The sequence below is a fragment of the Balaenoptera musculus genome, chromosome 19, assembly GCF_009873245.2.
Source record: "Balaenoptera musculus isolate JJ_BM4_2016_0621 chromosome 19, mBalMus1.pri.v3, whole genome shotgun sequence".
NCBI classification, from domain to species: domain Eukaryota; kingdom Metazoa; phylum Chordata; class Mammalia; order Artiodactyla; family Balaenopteridae; genus Balaenoptera; species Balaenoptera musculus.
This window is the reverse complement of record NC_045803.1, coordinates 58694387-58710065: the sequence shown is the minus strand read 5'-3', so window position 1 is coordinate 58710065 and position 15679 is coordinate 58694387. Positions and strand designations below refer to the sequence as shown.

At 47.2% G+C, this 15679-nt stretch overlaps 1 protein-coding gene across 2 annotated transcripts in view; it reads left to right on the top strand.

Annotated features, from left to right (window-relative positions):
* The first annotated feature begins 501 nt into the window (after positions 1-501).
* Positions 502-15679, top strand: part of ZCCHC14 (zinc finger CCHC-type containing 14) — a 59005-nt gene continuing 43827 nt past the window's right edge. For both annotated transcript variants that reach the window (XM_036832554.1, XM_036832553.1), the window contains exon 1: positions 502-1120. In XM_036832554.1, coding sequence (XP_036688449.1) covers positions 557-1120 — 564 coding nt within the window. In that variant the 5' untranslated portion in view covers positions 502-556. The remainder of the gene's footprint in view (positions 1121-15679) is intronic.

Below are 15679 nucleotides of genomic sequence, written 5' to 3'. Positions count from 1 at the left end.
GGCGCAGATCCCTCCGCCGCCCGCTCCCGAGTTCGCTCCGAGCGCCGCTCCCGAGCCGCCGCGGCCTCCGTCCCGGGTAACGGCCGTCGGCCCAGCGCGGCGGCGCGGCGGCATGGCCCGGGCGGCTCCGTCGGGGGGCGGCCCGCAGTGACAGACCCTGCGGCGCGGGGGGAGATGGGGGCGGCCGCCTCCCGGGCGACGACGACGACGACGAGGAGCAGCCGCCGCCGCCGCCGCGCACCGGCCGCCGCCGGGGACGGGCGCGGGCCAGGAGCCCGCCCGTGAGCGGGGGGCCCGAGGCCGATCGCCGCCCCCGGCCGCCCCGGCCGCCCCGGGCCCCCCCGGCGCCCCGCGCGCGCCCGCCCGCCGGCCCCTGGCGGGGGTCTCGCCCGCGCCGCGCGCCCCCGGCCCCGGCGCGGCCCTCGGCTCCCGGCCGCCCTCGCCCTCGCCCGGCCCCGGCCGCGCCCCCGCCCGCGCCCGCCCGCGCCCCCGGCCCCGGCCTCGGCCCCGGGCGGCGGCCCCCGGCCCCGCGTGGCGGCGCGGCGCGGGCGGCAGCATGGTGGAGAAGCGCTGCCCGCTGCAGAGGGACGGCGTGTACCGCTGGTTCTCGGAGCTGCCGTCGCCGCAGCGCGTGGAGTTCCTGTGCGGCCTGCTGGACCTGTGCATCCCGCTCGAGCTGCGCTTCCTCGGCTCGTGCCTCGAGGACCTGGCCCGCAAGGACTACCACTCGCTGCGCGACTCGGAGATCAAGGCCAACAACCCGGCCGACCTGGGCAGCCTCACCAACCTGACAGACGAGGTGGTGCGCAGCAAACTGCTCGTGTCGCTGGCGCTGCTAGGCTCGGAGCAGCGCGAGGCGGCGGGCGTGCTCTACCGCACGCTCACGCACATCGACTCCATCATCCACAACTACGGGCTGCAGCTCAACGAGGGCCGCACGGGCGATGAGTTCCTGCTGCTTTTCACCATGGCCTCCAACCACCCGGCCTTCAGCTTCCACCAGAAGCAGGTGCTGCGCCAGGAGCTCACGCAGATCCAGAGCAGCCTGAGCGGCGGCGGCGGCGGCGGCGGGGGCCCCGGGGGCAAGAGCGCGCTGCCCACATGCCCGGCCTGCCACAAGGTGCGTGCCCGCGCCCCAAGCTCTCACCCCGGGCCCCAAGCCCCCGCCGGAACCCCAAACCTCACACTTAGCTCTCCAAGCCCCCACTGGCACCCCACATCACCGCAAACCCCTGCGCGCACCCCAGGCTTCCGACCCACCGACTCCTCGCCACCCCAAGCTTCCACTCCGCACTTCACTCCGTGTCCCACGCCTCCCTCCTGCACTTCAGACCCCACCCTCACCTCAACCCCCTATTCCCTCCTTGCACTCCAAACCCGCACCCCTAGACCCCGCCCGGCACCCCACGCCCCCTGGGGCCCATCGCACCCGCCTTACTCGGGGCCCGGGGGAGGGGGCTCCGGGACTGGGGAAGGACGCCCCGGGCAGAGTTCGCGGCCCGCCGGGCCTTCGGTACACGTCTTCCGCGGGAAGCTGGAACCGAGATAAGGCCTTTGTCCCCTTCATCGGGCTGTTGGGCGACAGATAACCGTTACACATTGTGTCCTCTTGGTTTCTCCAAATCTGGTGTTTATTATCAGAAAAGGAAGCCGCTAGTGAGGTGGAGATTAGAAGGCGCTGGAACGATAGGAGACGTTCGCGGGGTGCTGTGCTGGGGCTCCCACGGCTTAGGTGTCCATTTCCCGGGAGTGGTGGGGTCGGCGTCGCCCCAAGGAGGTTAGGGTCGGCGTGGGCCGCAGGCCGCCATGGGCCGCAGGCCGCCGTGTGCACGTGTGTCAGTGTGTGCGTGTACGTGAGTACACGTCTGCTTGAGTGTATGTGCATTGTGTGTATACGTGAGTGTGTGCGCACGTATATATGTGTATAGAGTGTATATGTGTATTTCTGAATGTGTACGTGTGTCTGTATTTATACTGTGTGTAAGAACCGGGCTGTTTTAACAGACCGAAAAGCAGGTTTGGAGCCTTCAACGCATGTGAAACAGTTATTTCTCCGTGACCCGCCTTCCTTTTTAGAAACAAATCCCAGGCTGATTGAGAGTCCAACTAGGATTAGTTAAAAGATCTCCTGTCTCCAAATTAAACAGGAAGGGCAGAGTGGTCATTCAGTTAGAAATGTGAACTTTTGTCTAAATGTTTAAAAACTATTTAAACACAAAGCATTTGGGGCTCAAACGTCTTTTTAACAGCCCCCTGGGACCCTGTGCCAGAATTGTGCTCCAAGCAAAAGGATTTATTTTTGACCACGTGTGTTGTGTGTTTTGGGATTAAAACTGACTTTCTTTGGGAAGTAAAAGATTGCAATCATACCAGTAGTCTGAGTGCTTTTTGATAGTGTCTGCGCTGTCGGAAACTAAAACTTTGTTTCTCTGGTTTGCTAGTGGTGGTTTTTAAGCTCTTTCAACTGTGGATTGTGGCTTTTAATGATTTCCTTTGAGACGTGGTTGTGATACCTACATTGGTTGTTTTTTTTTTTAGCTGCATTGGGTCTTCGTTGCTGTGCACAGTCTTTCTCTAGTTTCCGCAAGCAGGGGCTACTCTTCCTTGTGGTGCGTGGGCTTCTCATTGGGGTGTCTGGTGGAGCACAGGCTCTAGGCGCACAGGCTTCAGTAGTTGTGGCATGCAGGCTCAGTAGTTGTGGCTCTCAGGCTCTAGACTGCAGGCTCAGTAGTTGTGGCGCACGGGCTTAGTTGCTCCACGGCATGTGGGATCTTCCCGGACCAGGGCTCGAACCCATATCCCCTGCATTGGCAGGCAGATTCTTAAACACTGTGCCACCAGGGAAGCCCCCCCCACATTGGTTTTTAACTTGTCGTATCTTTTTTGAGATATGAACCACCTCTGAGACTTTGGTTTCCTTTTTTAAGCGTGTGTTCAAATCCCATCCTAAAAATGTTTTTCCAGCTACAACGAAGGGAAAGCAGGGTCCCATAAAATGTGGTTGTCCATAGGGCACTCAGTAGGCTCTGGGGTGCTGGTGTTCATGGGCTTCCAGTCCCTGGTGGCCAGTTTCATGAGCTCTCAGTCCTCTGTTCGTGTTAGTAAACACTGGTCGTGTCTGTGGCTGTTACACCAGTCATATTCACCTCTTGAAGGGGATTCCTTTGTGTGTACAGATGCATCACTTTATAAGAGCAGAAGATGGCGATTATTTTGGCGGGGCAGCGAGCTAAAGCTAGAACAAAAATACCTTTTATAAGAGAGACTTTTTGTCAAGCCAGAAACCCCTTTGATGAGATGCAGGGGCTCGGAATTGACCAGCTGTGTGACCTTGGCCAGAATCCTCTCTCGTCCTGGTTTTCCCTTTGGGGGTGGAAAGCACGTTACCTGTCTCATGGGCTCGTTTGGAGGGTTCCATGAGGTCCCATGTGAAGCGCCCAGGAGATGTTCTGTGAGAGCTCTCTTGGCCTTGTCCTCTCTGGCTTTCCATAGAGGAGCGCTAACTTTTTTTTTGGCTGCAGTGCTGGGCTTGTGGGATCTTAGTTCCCCGACCAGGGATGGAACCCCGACCCCTGACAGTGAGAACGCCAAGTCCTAATAACCACTGGACTGCCAGGGAATTCCCTAGGAGTACTAACTTAAACAAGGCACGTTGTCAGGGAGTGAAATATTTATGTTTTGGAGTTTTGGTGTTTTCTAAATTGATTTTTGAATATGTAGTTACTTGGAGCTGGCTTTTTTGTTGTTGTTGTTGTTCTGTTCATCTGTGGGAAATTGGAGAATTTTGCCTGACATTTAATAATGAGGTTATAATGAGTAACCTTGGGGCCATTGCTTCCATGTTTCAGAAGCAATCATGGTGTCTGGTTTTACCTAGTACATCCCCTGTGTCACTGCTGAACTTAACTTCACTCATATTCACTTAACTTTCTGTTCCTTAGCTGCTTTCAAATTCATGCCTGACACTGATACACAAGTCCTATGAAATCTAACAAGTAAGCCTTTTGCCTTGTTAGTATCCCTAAATCTAATATTTAGTGCAGTCCTGAAAAAGCAGCCCCTTAAAGCTCTGTTTGCATTTCTTTTGTAAGACGTTGTGTTTTGTTTTGAACTCTTTGAGCTTAGAGACTTTGTGTTTATCTTTTAAAGATAAAGACATTAATTGTTTTTTATTCTTTATCCTATTTAAAGGAACATACTTCTTGTAACTAAATTTTCTGATATAGTCAGTATTTGCAATTCCTTCTCTAAAGTCTCACTGGGTTATTTTAAAATTCTTCTTGCTCCAAGGACTTGTAGAAGAAGTTGAAAAGTGTGAAGAATGTAAAATAGACATTTTTACTTTCAGAAAGGAAGGTGTTCGTAGGCTGGAGGAAGAGTGGGGTGGCTTCTCTGTGCTCAGTAGCTAGGCACTGTAGGTGTGCAGTGCGAAAAACTGTCTTTCCATTTTATTTAATTATAAAGCCATAGTTTTGGGAAAAGTTTAAATTTATCTTTTGCCATCTTTTCTCTGTATGAGTGATAAAGTGCTGTGGCATATGCTTATTTATTTATTGAGATTTAATTCGTATGTCATGAAATTCACTCCTCTAAAGTGTATAGTTCAGTGGTTTCTAGTATATTCACAGAGTTGTGCAGCCATCACCACTGTCTGATTCCCGAACATTTTCATCACCCCTAAAAGAAACCTGTACCTATTTGCAGTCACTTCCCATTCACCCTCCCCCAGCCGTGACAACCACTAATCTACTTTCTGTCTGTGGATTTGCCTGTTGTGGGCATTTCATGTGAATGGGATCACACGCTAGGTGGCCTTTCGTGGTTGGCTGCTTTCACTCAGCGTACTGTTCTCAAGGTTCACTCATGTCCTGTGTAGCCTGTGTCAGCACTTCACTCCTTTCAGGCTGAATAATTTCTGTTGTGTGGCTCTACCCCGTTTTGTTTGTCCATCCGTCAGTTGATGGGTTTGTGAGTTGTCTCCGGTGCTTGCTTCTAGACTTTTTCATTCACGGCTAGTAGGCTCGTGTCTTAATCCCTTCCACCTAACACTTGCTCAGTCGTCTCCGGAGTGTCGCCCGCACACGGCCGTCCGGAGGGACCCGGCTCTCAACGGTAAGAGCGCACCTGGCGGGTTGCTGGGCGTCGGCGCAGCGCCCGGCAGGTCTGTCCCTGGGCTCCCAGCGGAACTGCGGTGAGAGGTGGCAGAGGCCACTCTGCTCTCAGGGCTGCCGGTCAGCTCCGTGGTCACGCTGTGAGCCGGGGAGCTGTGAGCCCCTCCTGCCCTCGCGTTCCGGAATCCTCGTGATGAGGATCCTCACGGACCCACTTCGAGAGGGTGTCGAAACTGCTTGTAAAGTGCTTAGTGCAGGAGTGTGGTGGGTGGCGGCCCTCCTCTGGGTGTGTGTCCTGTGGTACAGCTCCGGAGTCCTCCTCTGTGGGCTGAGTGCCCGAGAAACTTGGGGTCCACGCAGATACGGTGAACAAACCTGCTAATAATCTCTTGCCCAAGGCAAGCAAGAGCTTGCTTTGTCTCGTTGCTTTTCGTAAGCTGTTGGAAATCATTGCAGTTCAGAGGTGAGACACCTGGTAGTTTGTCATGTGCGGTAGAAATGGCTTCCTCTGGTTTCTCCTTTAACCCTAAACCCTGGACTGTTGGAGCTGAAAGTAGTCTGAAACCACAGGAAGGGACTTTGCCTGGAGCTGCTGTTTTCCCGCTCAGGTTAGAGGAAGAGCTGTGCCTGGAAGGCCAGTGCGGCTCCCTGTTCACACTTGCTCCAGGCAGCTGAGGTCCAAGGTCACCAGTCTCTAAGCAAGTCTGGCTTCCTTCATCACACTGCAGGAGAGGGTGTCCTGAGATAGATTGGATTTTTTTTTTTTGGCCAGCTTTTATAGGTCCCAAAGAGTGTCCTCTTTTTGTAGTGAAGTACATGATAAGGAATTGAGACATCCTGGGGTACGGTTTTAATTGCTTTTCTGCTGCTGGTATATTCGTTGAAAATGAAAACCCCTCACATCTCCTTGGAGTCTCAGTCCTGCTGTTTTTCTCCTGTATAATGGCTCAGATTATGTGGCACTTTAATTACTGTCTTTTGCCCTCAGGTTAATTTAAGGCTATTTACTTTGACACGAGCTAGTTCGCATTTGCTTTATTTAACTCAACAAACATTTTTGAGTTCCTATTCCACATGTGTTCTGGAGTATAGTTGTAGAAGCTGGAAGTTTCATGTCATATTAGGGTGTGATGAGCGATGGGGTAGCATTACTGATACAAGTTAGAACGTAATTGCAGATAAACATCAACATTAGCCTTTTTTCTACAGTTTTTGAAGTTCATTGTTTACTTAGGCTTTATTTTACCCATTTTTCTTCTCAGTCCTGTATACTTTATTTACCTTGCTTTTGGATTGAGGACATTTTGGATTAATATACATATTTTCCCAACAAATTCACTTATGAGTTTTACAACTTGAAAGGAAGCTAGGAGGAGGGACCCGAGCTGGTACCATCCTTTCTGTTTGCTAAATTGTTGACTGCTGACCTCCTTAGAGACTGTTAGTAAATCAAAGGAAAAATTTTAACACATCTAGGAAAAATAGTCTCTACTTCAGTATTCTTTTTATTTTTTCCTGCCTTAGATGGATTGGAGTTTAGAAGAAAAGATCTTTTGGGTATCTTTTTTTTTTTGAGATCCCGCCTCAGAACACCGCTTCTCTCATTAGTTTGAGTAGGAGCTGTTGCCCCAAGTTCACTAACTGGTTTACAGGTTATTGAAGGGTTTCTGATTTTTGACTTTACCCTTGAAATATACAGTTTAGAAATCAGTTTCAACCAGGCAGCGGTTTTGTAGGAGCCTCCCTATTTATAATAGCCACTCTATTTTATGGCTGCCCTGTGAGACCTAACATATTATAGCAACGTTTCCTGTCAAAAGCGAAAAGCAATTATCGAGAACTAATGAAATATTTGGTTAATTCTTAAGCAGTTTGTTTTGTTGTGGGTTAGAAGGCCTGAAGTTATTTAGAGTGAAGAGAAGACAAAGGCAAGACAGACTGTCTTTCAAATAATAGCTAATTTCACATAATCTCTTTGACGCAGTATACGGCCAGGACCTCAGAGGCAGGGCCAGCAGACTCGCCTCTGGGGGGTTGGAACTTGGGGTGGGTGTTTTGCAGGTTATCTGTACCCGTCCTGTCCTTAGTCTCTCGTTTCGGGGCAGAGGTTGCCTTTCTGTCCCAGGCAGTCCCTCTGTCTCTGTTCTGGTCACATCTGCCTGTTTCCTCAGGGACATTGTTAGGTCACGTGCTGCGCTTTGCTATTTCCTGACCTCCCCACCTCCCCACACCAACCTTTGACCTCCACTGTTTTCCCACTTGGAGCATCAGCACTTTTGTGGAAGCAGCAAGACCCTTCCTTCCACGTGTCCCCTCAGCCATCCACTCACGTCTTGGTTCCTTTGTGACCAAGTCCTGCCCCAGAGCAGCCAGCAGGCCTGCTCTCCAGGGAGAGCCCATTTTTAACAGTTTGGTGTGAATCCTTCTGAGGTTCTAATGCCTATATAAATATATACTTATGTATTCTTTGAAAACATCATATATGCATAATTAAATACAAATAGGATCTCCCATACATGCTATTCTGCCCGCGTGTGCGTGCGCGCGCACGCACACACACAGACACACACACACACACACACACACACCCCCAAACCCAAACCCAGTGATACAGAATACAGCCAGCCTCCTGGAACCTGGCTTCTGCCCCCAGCCTCTTCAACTAGAACAGTTTTTATTAAAGGGAACCCAATAAATCTTTTAAATTAAAAATATTTTAATAGATAATGAGAGGTAATAAAAAAAACTGAAAAGCTACAAAAGAATATTCAATGAAACATCCCTTTCTTTCCCCTCCCCCATCCCCCATGCAATCAGGGAAGGACACACAGGACGTTTCAAGGTTCCTTTCCTTTACCTGCTGGTTGATACCTTTTATTTCATATTAAAAAAAACAAGTTTTTGTTTTTTTGTTTTTTTTTACCCAGGAACCCATGCAGTTCCGTTCCCCTCTTTGTTCCTTGTAGAACCTTCCAGAAAGACTCTCTGTCTTTACAAATAGGTAACTGGTGTCTTGCTGCACGTACAGGTCTGTCCCTTGTTTGCTTCTCTTGGCGTCTTTCTTGATGAGCGTTCATGTCAGTGCACAGAGCGGCTTCATTCTATTTTGTGGCTGCCCTGTGTGTCTCTGTTGATGAGCACTGTTCCCATCTTACTGTTACAGACAATGTCCGTCACTTCCATGTCATGTACACGTCACCTGCATATGGCCTTTCACATGTTGGTAAGTGTGTCTCCAGAGCCGCAGCCTGGACGTGGGGTTGGTGGCAGGTCACGTGGTCTGCGCTTATGTAGTTCTTTGGGGTGTCGCCGAGCTGCACCTGTGGGACCTCCAGAGCATGTGTGAGCGCCTGTCTGCGTCCCTCCCCTCCCGCTGGGCGTCGGCGCACCACTGGCTGCTGCCGGGCACTTAGGGAGGAATGCTGCTCAGTGCAGGGACGTGTTTGCAGGTGATCCATTTTATTTATTTTTGTTGAGCTCTCCGTATCCTTTGCCCCTTTCTGTTGGGTTGTTGATCTTTTCTTTATTGTTTTTTAGGAGCTCTTTAAGTTTCAAGGAAATTATCCTTTTGTCTTTAGTGGAAGTTGTAGATATTTGTTTTCCGGGTTTGGATTTTTTCCAAGAGACTTTACCATGCAGTTTTTGTTTGTTTGTTTGTTTGTTTGTTTTAATGTCATTCTTATCAGTCTCGTTTGGCTTCTGGGTGTTGTGTCACAATTAGAAATGCAGTATACATTATGCATCGTACATATTACTATACATGTGCATAGATTGTGCTCATGTACACATCATGCATTATACATGATAACCATTCCCTGTGGTGTCTTCTTACAAAACTTGTGTGGTTTCTCATTTTACATTTAGCAGATCCATCTGGAATTTATTTGGTATAAGGTACAAAGCTGGTTTTATATTTTCCAGATGACCACCTAGTTGTCCCAGTGCCACTTGTTGAATAATGCATCCTTTCCCTCTCAGATTTAAAGTGCTGTCTGTTACGGTATGGCGTATTTCCCAAGTATGTTTCGGTTTACTTCTAGACTCTCCATTGGGTCTCACTGATGTCTTTATCTTGATGACCTCTTATTTGCCAGATTCACTGGCTACTTTTCAGCCCTTATCCTTCTCATCTCTCATTTGTTCTGTGGGTTCCCTGCGCAGTGAAATTCCGCGGGGGATGGTGTTATTGATTTTTTTTTAAACAAATGGGGCCGCTGAGATGCTGGGTTAAAGGGTCTGGGCGGGGCCTGGTCACCCGCTGCCTGGGAGCCGGGCCCCCTCCCTTACTTCTCTGGCACCGCTGACTTCCTCCTGCTTCTATGAGCGTTTGTTTTCCGTTTCTCTCCTGCTTTCCTGCCCTTTTGATGATGGTATTCCTCAGGCTTCTCTCCTCCTTTCTCTTCTCTTGTTACTTTATAATTCATGACATCTTCAGCTGTGATTTTGCCGCTCTCTCTGGTTACCCCCAAATCTCTAACTAACTGGGACTGAGCTACAGCTGGATGTCCCAGGGAGCTCAGTGTGTACAGAGGCAAGGTCCTCTCTTCCCATCCTTTATTGCTGCGCCCTTGTCCTGATCCCTAGCCAGGAGCCCACGCCTGCTTTCTCATTTTCAACCAGCTTGTTCTCAGGTCCCAAGCATCTCCATAGACTTACTGTTCTCCATCGGCACTGCCGCAGCCCGGTTCAGCGTTGGTTCTGTCTGTCTGTCTGTCCCTCGCTCTCTCCCCCCTCACCTCTCCCTAACACACTTGGCATGATGGTTACATCTGTGGGACACTCCTTAGTAGGTGGATTTGGGGTAGTTTATCAGGGATTCAGGGCACAGATTAAAGCTGTCTTCTGGGGACAAGCACAGCCCTAGCCCCGCGCGGCCCTGCCTCATCGCAAGTCAAGAAGCAGACTGGAATGTGAGTGACGACCTCTTTGTAGAATTAACTGATGCCATTGTTTTAAGTCTACAAGAGGCAACTTTATAACTTCTCTCTTTTGTTTTTTGATTAAATTTAAAACAGAAATTTCGGTACCTTAACTCCTTTTAGAAATAACAGTGACATGTTCAGGTGCCGACTTTAACCTGGTTGTAGTCTAGTACCACACCTACTCGTCTCCCTGGCCTGGGTCTGTGTACTGTAACAGCCCGTAGTCTCCCTGGGCCCCTCTTAGCCTCTAACAGCAGTTCCCAGGGTGGCACAGAAACGGTCCTGGTAAGATGCCCGCAGGAGGGTTATTCTCTGGCGTGCAGTTCTTAGCATGGTGTGCTGCGTCCTTTGTGATCTGCCCCTTGCCCGGCTATATTCAGCTTTTATATTGCTCCTGTTCACTGTGTTGCCACGTTGCCCTGAGCCTTTGCAGATGCTGTTCTCTCAGATGGGACACCTGCTGCCTGGGGCATCCCAACCCCTACTTCCTGGTGCACACATATTAAATAAGACTTCTTCTGGCTCCTTCTGTCCTAGCCCTTACCCTACTGTAGTAGGGTTCTTTAAGTTTTCATCACCAAACTTTGCCTTATTGGAGGGCAGAGACTGTGTCTCTGTCTTTCAATCCCAGAGGCCAGCGGTCCCTGCCACCTAGTAGGGGCTGTGTCCTGAGCGTCTGTGAAAACCCAGTGGAAGGGACATGTTGGTGTTTATGAAAGGCCCCCTCAGTGAAAACCTTTTCTTCCTTAGTGCTTTTCTTCTCTACGGCCCTATTAGTAATATCTGTTACCAACTCACACTCTCCATAGCCTTTATCCCATGGCTGTTTCTCTTATGCATTACACAGCCGTAGATTCTAGTGAATTTTAACATCTGTATCCTACTTACTTATTTTTCAAAAGCCGGCGTGCAAAAGCTTCTGTTGGGAGAAACTCTCTGAATAGGATGGTTTGGCTTTATATTACGCTGTGACAAAACCAAGTTTATGGACAAGTACACCCAGAGCTGGGGAGGAGGTGAGAGCTGGGGACAGGGCGTGTGGTCTTCCGGTGCTCTGGTGGGCTGGTCACCTGTGGCGCCAGGCACGTGGATCAGGTCGTCTTGGAGAGGTAGCTTAGAGCTTGTATCTCTAAACATAAGACTCTTTCACTATATTCCTTTAGTGTTTGCAGAATTGTAAATCATGGTAAGCCTAGATGTTTTAACGTGCCGTAGAACGGCAGTAAACCGAGCGACTGTTATCACCCCAGTTGTTAGTTTATATGTCTTTTATACTTTAAACATTGACATCAGATTCATTATAAGAAGGGAGCATTATAGCATCATTTCGTAGTTATTTGGGACTTTTACATAAGAACTTCAGTAGAATTACTAGAAAGAAATTGTATCCTCAATTTTCTTACTGATTCACAGTGAATCTAATTAAAACATGTATATGTAGGAACTATTTCTAGAAATATTATAGTCTAGACTAGAAAAAATAACTTTGAAAAAGGAGGAGAATTAATTTGTGGGGAAGAAAAACAGTCCCTTCTCCCATCACATTTGGGCATTTTAATAAAAATTAAAAGCTTGGGAATAATGGTAACGACCTAGCTATAACAAAGTCAGTTAAATTAATGAGATACTTTGAATGTACTGGGTGTTGGGGCTGCGTGGGAGGCACTGCGCGGTGCGTGTACTCCGCCTGGACGCGATCAAGTATTAAAATACTCTTCGGAACTCCGCTCCTCCCTGTGGGAGGGCGATCCTCCTGTCGCCAGCTTCCCAACAGAGTATGTTTCTGGTACGGGTACTTTGCAGGGTGGGATTTTTCTGAAAACACTTATTTTGTGTGGGTTTTTTCCTGTACTTTAAAGACTAGGTATGAAGCTCGTGAACCAGTGTGCTGTTCATATTCGTGCTGGGGAGGCTGATTGAGCAATCACAAGGATGCTTTTTCTTTCAGAATTGTTAGTGAAGAGATGAGTAGAGGACAGGTAGCACGCACACAAGAGGGGTCCGTGCCCTGCGCGGGGCGCTCTGCCGGGTGCTTCTGACGTGTGTGCGCGGTCTTCCCGGTGAGCCTGTGAGGGACGTTCCGTCCCATCCCGTCCTGTCCCCATTCTGGCAGCAGGGAGACAGACACAGGGCTTAAGGATGAGGAACTTCAGAGGTGACATGAGTAAGGGGCTGTGTGTATTATGTGACACCAAAATTATGTTAAAAGTGGTGGTTTTTTTTGTTTTTTTACTTCATCATTAAAAGTGAGAGGAAAACCCTGAAGAATATGGAATGAGAAGACAAAGGAGGCTAAACTCTGTGGCTCGTGGAGTAGGAAGTGGGAGGCACTGGCAGTTGTGTGAGCTGCGGGCGCCCAGCCACCTCTGGGCGGCTCTGATTGTTCCTCGGAACCTTTTGTCGTAGTGACGTGGTTCCTCTCCCAGCCACCCCACCCCTACTCATTCATTTTTATTTTTTCAGTAACCTTTCGTTGATATCCTCAGTATTACAGCTCAGTGTATGTATAGTTTAGTTTAAAGGTAAAACTTACATTCTGTGACTTGCACACTTTTTTTTGTTTTAACCATTTTTTAATTTAATTTAATTAATTTATTTTTTATCATCTTTACTGGAGTATAGTTGCTTTACAATGCTGTGTTAGTTTCTGCTGTATAACAAAGTGGATCAGCTATACGCATACATATATCCCCATATCCCCTTCCTCTTGTGTCTCCCTGCCACCCTCCCTATCCCATTCCTCTAGGTTGTCACAAAGCACCGAGCTGATCTCCCTGTGCTATGCGGCTGCTTCCCACTAGCTAGCTATTTTACATTTGTTAACGATTTTTTAAAATTGGAGTATAGTTAATGGACAATGTTTTGTTAGTTTCAGGTGTACAGCATAGCGATTCACTTATACATACACATATGTATTCTTTTTCAGATTCTTTTCCATTATAGATTATTGCAAGATACTGAATATAGTTCCCTGTGCTATACAGTAGGCCCTTGTTGTTTACCTGTTTTATATATAGTAGTGTGTGTATGTTAATCCCAACCTCCTACTTTATCTATACCGTCCCCCTGCCCCCCCGCCCCGCTATCCCCTTTAGTAATCATAAGTCTATTTCTGTTTTGTAAGTAAGTTCATTTGTACCATTTTTTAGATTCCACATATAAGTGATATCATATGATGTTTGTCTTTCTTTGTCTGACTTCACTTAGTGTGATAATCTCTAGGTCCATCCATGTTGCTGCACGTGGCATTATTTCATTCTTTTTTATGGCTGAATAATACTCCATTGTGTGTATATACCATATCTTCTTTACCCATTCATCTGTTGATGGACATTCCATGTCTTGGGTATTGTAAATAGTGCTGCTATGAACATTGTGGTGCATGTATCTTTTTGAATTAGAGTTTTCATCTTTTCTGGATATATGCCCAGGAGTGGGATTGCTGGATCATATGGTAGCTCTGTTTTTAGTTTTTAAGGAACCTCCATACTGTTCTGCATAGTGGCTGCACCAATTTACATTCCCACCAACAGTGTAGGAGGGTTCCCTTTTCTCCACACCCTCTCCAGCATTTGTTATTTGTAGACTTTTTGATGATGACCATTCTGATGGGTGTGAGATGATACCTCATTGTAGTTTTGTTTTGCATTTCTCTAATAATTAGTGATGTGGAGCATCTTTTCATGTGCCCGTTGGCCATCTGTATATCTTCTTTGGAGAAATGCTTATTTAGGTTTTCTGCCCATTTTAAAAAAAAATAAATTTATTTATTTTATTTATTTTTGGCTGTGTTGGGTCTTCGTTGCTTCACGCGGGCTTTCTCTGAGCTGTGGTGAGCAGGGGCTACTCTTCGTTGCAGTGTGTGGGCTTCTCATTGCAGTGGCTTCTCTTGTTGCGGAGCACAGGCTCTCAGGTGCACGGGCTTCAGTAGTTGTGGCACGCGGGCTTAGTTGCTCGGCAGCATGTGGGATCTTCCCGGACCAGGGCTCGAACCTGTGTCCCCTGCATTGGCGGGTGGATTCTTAACCACTGCGCCACCAGGGGAGTCCTTCTGCCCATTTTTTTGATTAGGTTGTTTGCTTTTTGGATATTAAGCCACATGAGCTGTTTGTATATTTTGGAAATTCATCCCTTATTGGTCGCATTGTTTGCAGATATTTTCTTCCATTCCATAGGTTGTCTTTTCTTTTTGTTTATGGTTTTCTGTGCTGTGTAAAAAGCTTTTAAGTTTAATTAAGTCCCATTTGTTTATTTTTGTTTTTATTTCCATTATTCTAGGAGACAGATAAAAAAAAAATACTGCTACAATTTATGTCAAAGAGTGTTTTGCCTGTGTTTTCCTCTAGGAGTTTTATAGTATCCAGTCTTACATTTAGGTCTTTAATCTATTTTGAGTTTATTTTTGTATATGGTGTTAGAGAATGTTCTAATTTCATTCTTTTACATGTAGTTGTCCAGTTTTCCCAGCACCACTTATTTAAGAGACTGTCTTTTCTCCATTGTATATTCTTGCCTCCTGACTATAAGTGTGTGGGTTTATTTCTGGGCTTTCTGTTCTGTTCTGTTGATCTGTATTTCTATTTTTGTGCTAATACCATTACTGTTTTGATTACTGTAGTTTTGTAGTATACTCTGAAGTCAGGGATTCCTCCAGCTGCATTCTTCTTTCTCAAGGTTGTTTTGGCTATTGAGGGTCTTTTTTGCTTCCATACAAATTAAAAAGTGAACAGTTCTATTTCTGTGAAAAATGCCATTGGTAATTTGATAGGGATTGCATTGAATCTATAGATTGCCTTGGGTAGTGTGGTCATTTTAACAATGTTAATCCTTCCAATCTAAGAACATGGTATATGCTTCCACCTGTTTGTGTTGACTTCAGTTTCTTTCATCTTGTAATTTTCAGAGGACAGGTCTTTTGCCTCCTTTGGTAGGTTTATTCCTAGGTATTTTGTTCTTTGTGATGAGATGGTAGATGAGATCGTTTCCTTAATTTCTCTTTCTGATATTTCATTGTTAGTGTATAGAAATGCAACAGATTTCTGTGTATTAATTTTGTATCCAGCAGCTTTACCAAATTCATTCATAAGCTCTAGCAGTTTCCTGGTAGCATCTTTAGGATTCTCTATGTATAGTATCATGTCATCTGCAAACAGTGACAGCTTTACTTCTTTTTCAATTTGGATTCCTTTTATTTCTTTTTCGTCTCTGATTGCCGTGGCTGGGACTTCCAAAACTACATTGAATAAAAGTGGCGAGAGTGGGCATCCTTGTCTTACTCCCGATCTTAGAGGAAACGCTTTCAGCTTTTCCCTGTTGAGAATGATGTTGGCTGTGGGTTTGTCATCTTTTGTCTTTATTATGTTGAGGTATATTCCTTCTTTGCCCACTTTCTGAACAGTTTTTATCATAAATGGATGTTGAATTTTATCAAAAACTTTTTCTGCATCTATTGAGATGATAATATGGTTTTTTTTTTAATTATTAGCACCTTTAATTATTATTTATTTGGCTGTGTTGGGTCTCCGTTTCTGTGCGAGGGCTTCCTCTAACTGCGGCAAGTGGGGGCCACTCTTCATCGTGGTGCGCGGGCCTCTCACTGTCGTGGCCTCTCTTGTTGAGGAGCACAGACTCCAGACGCGCAGGCTC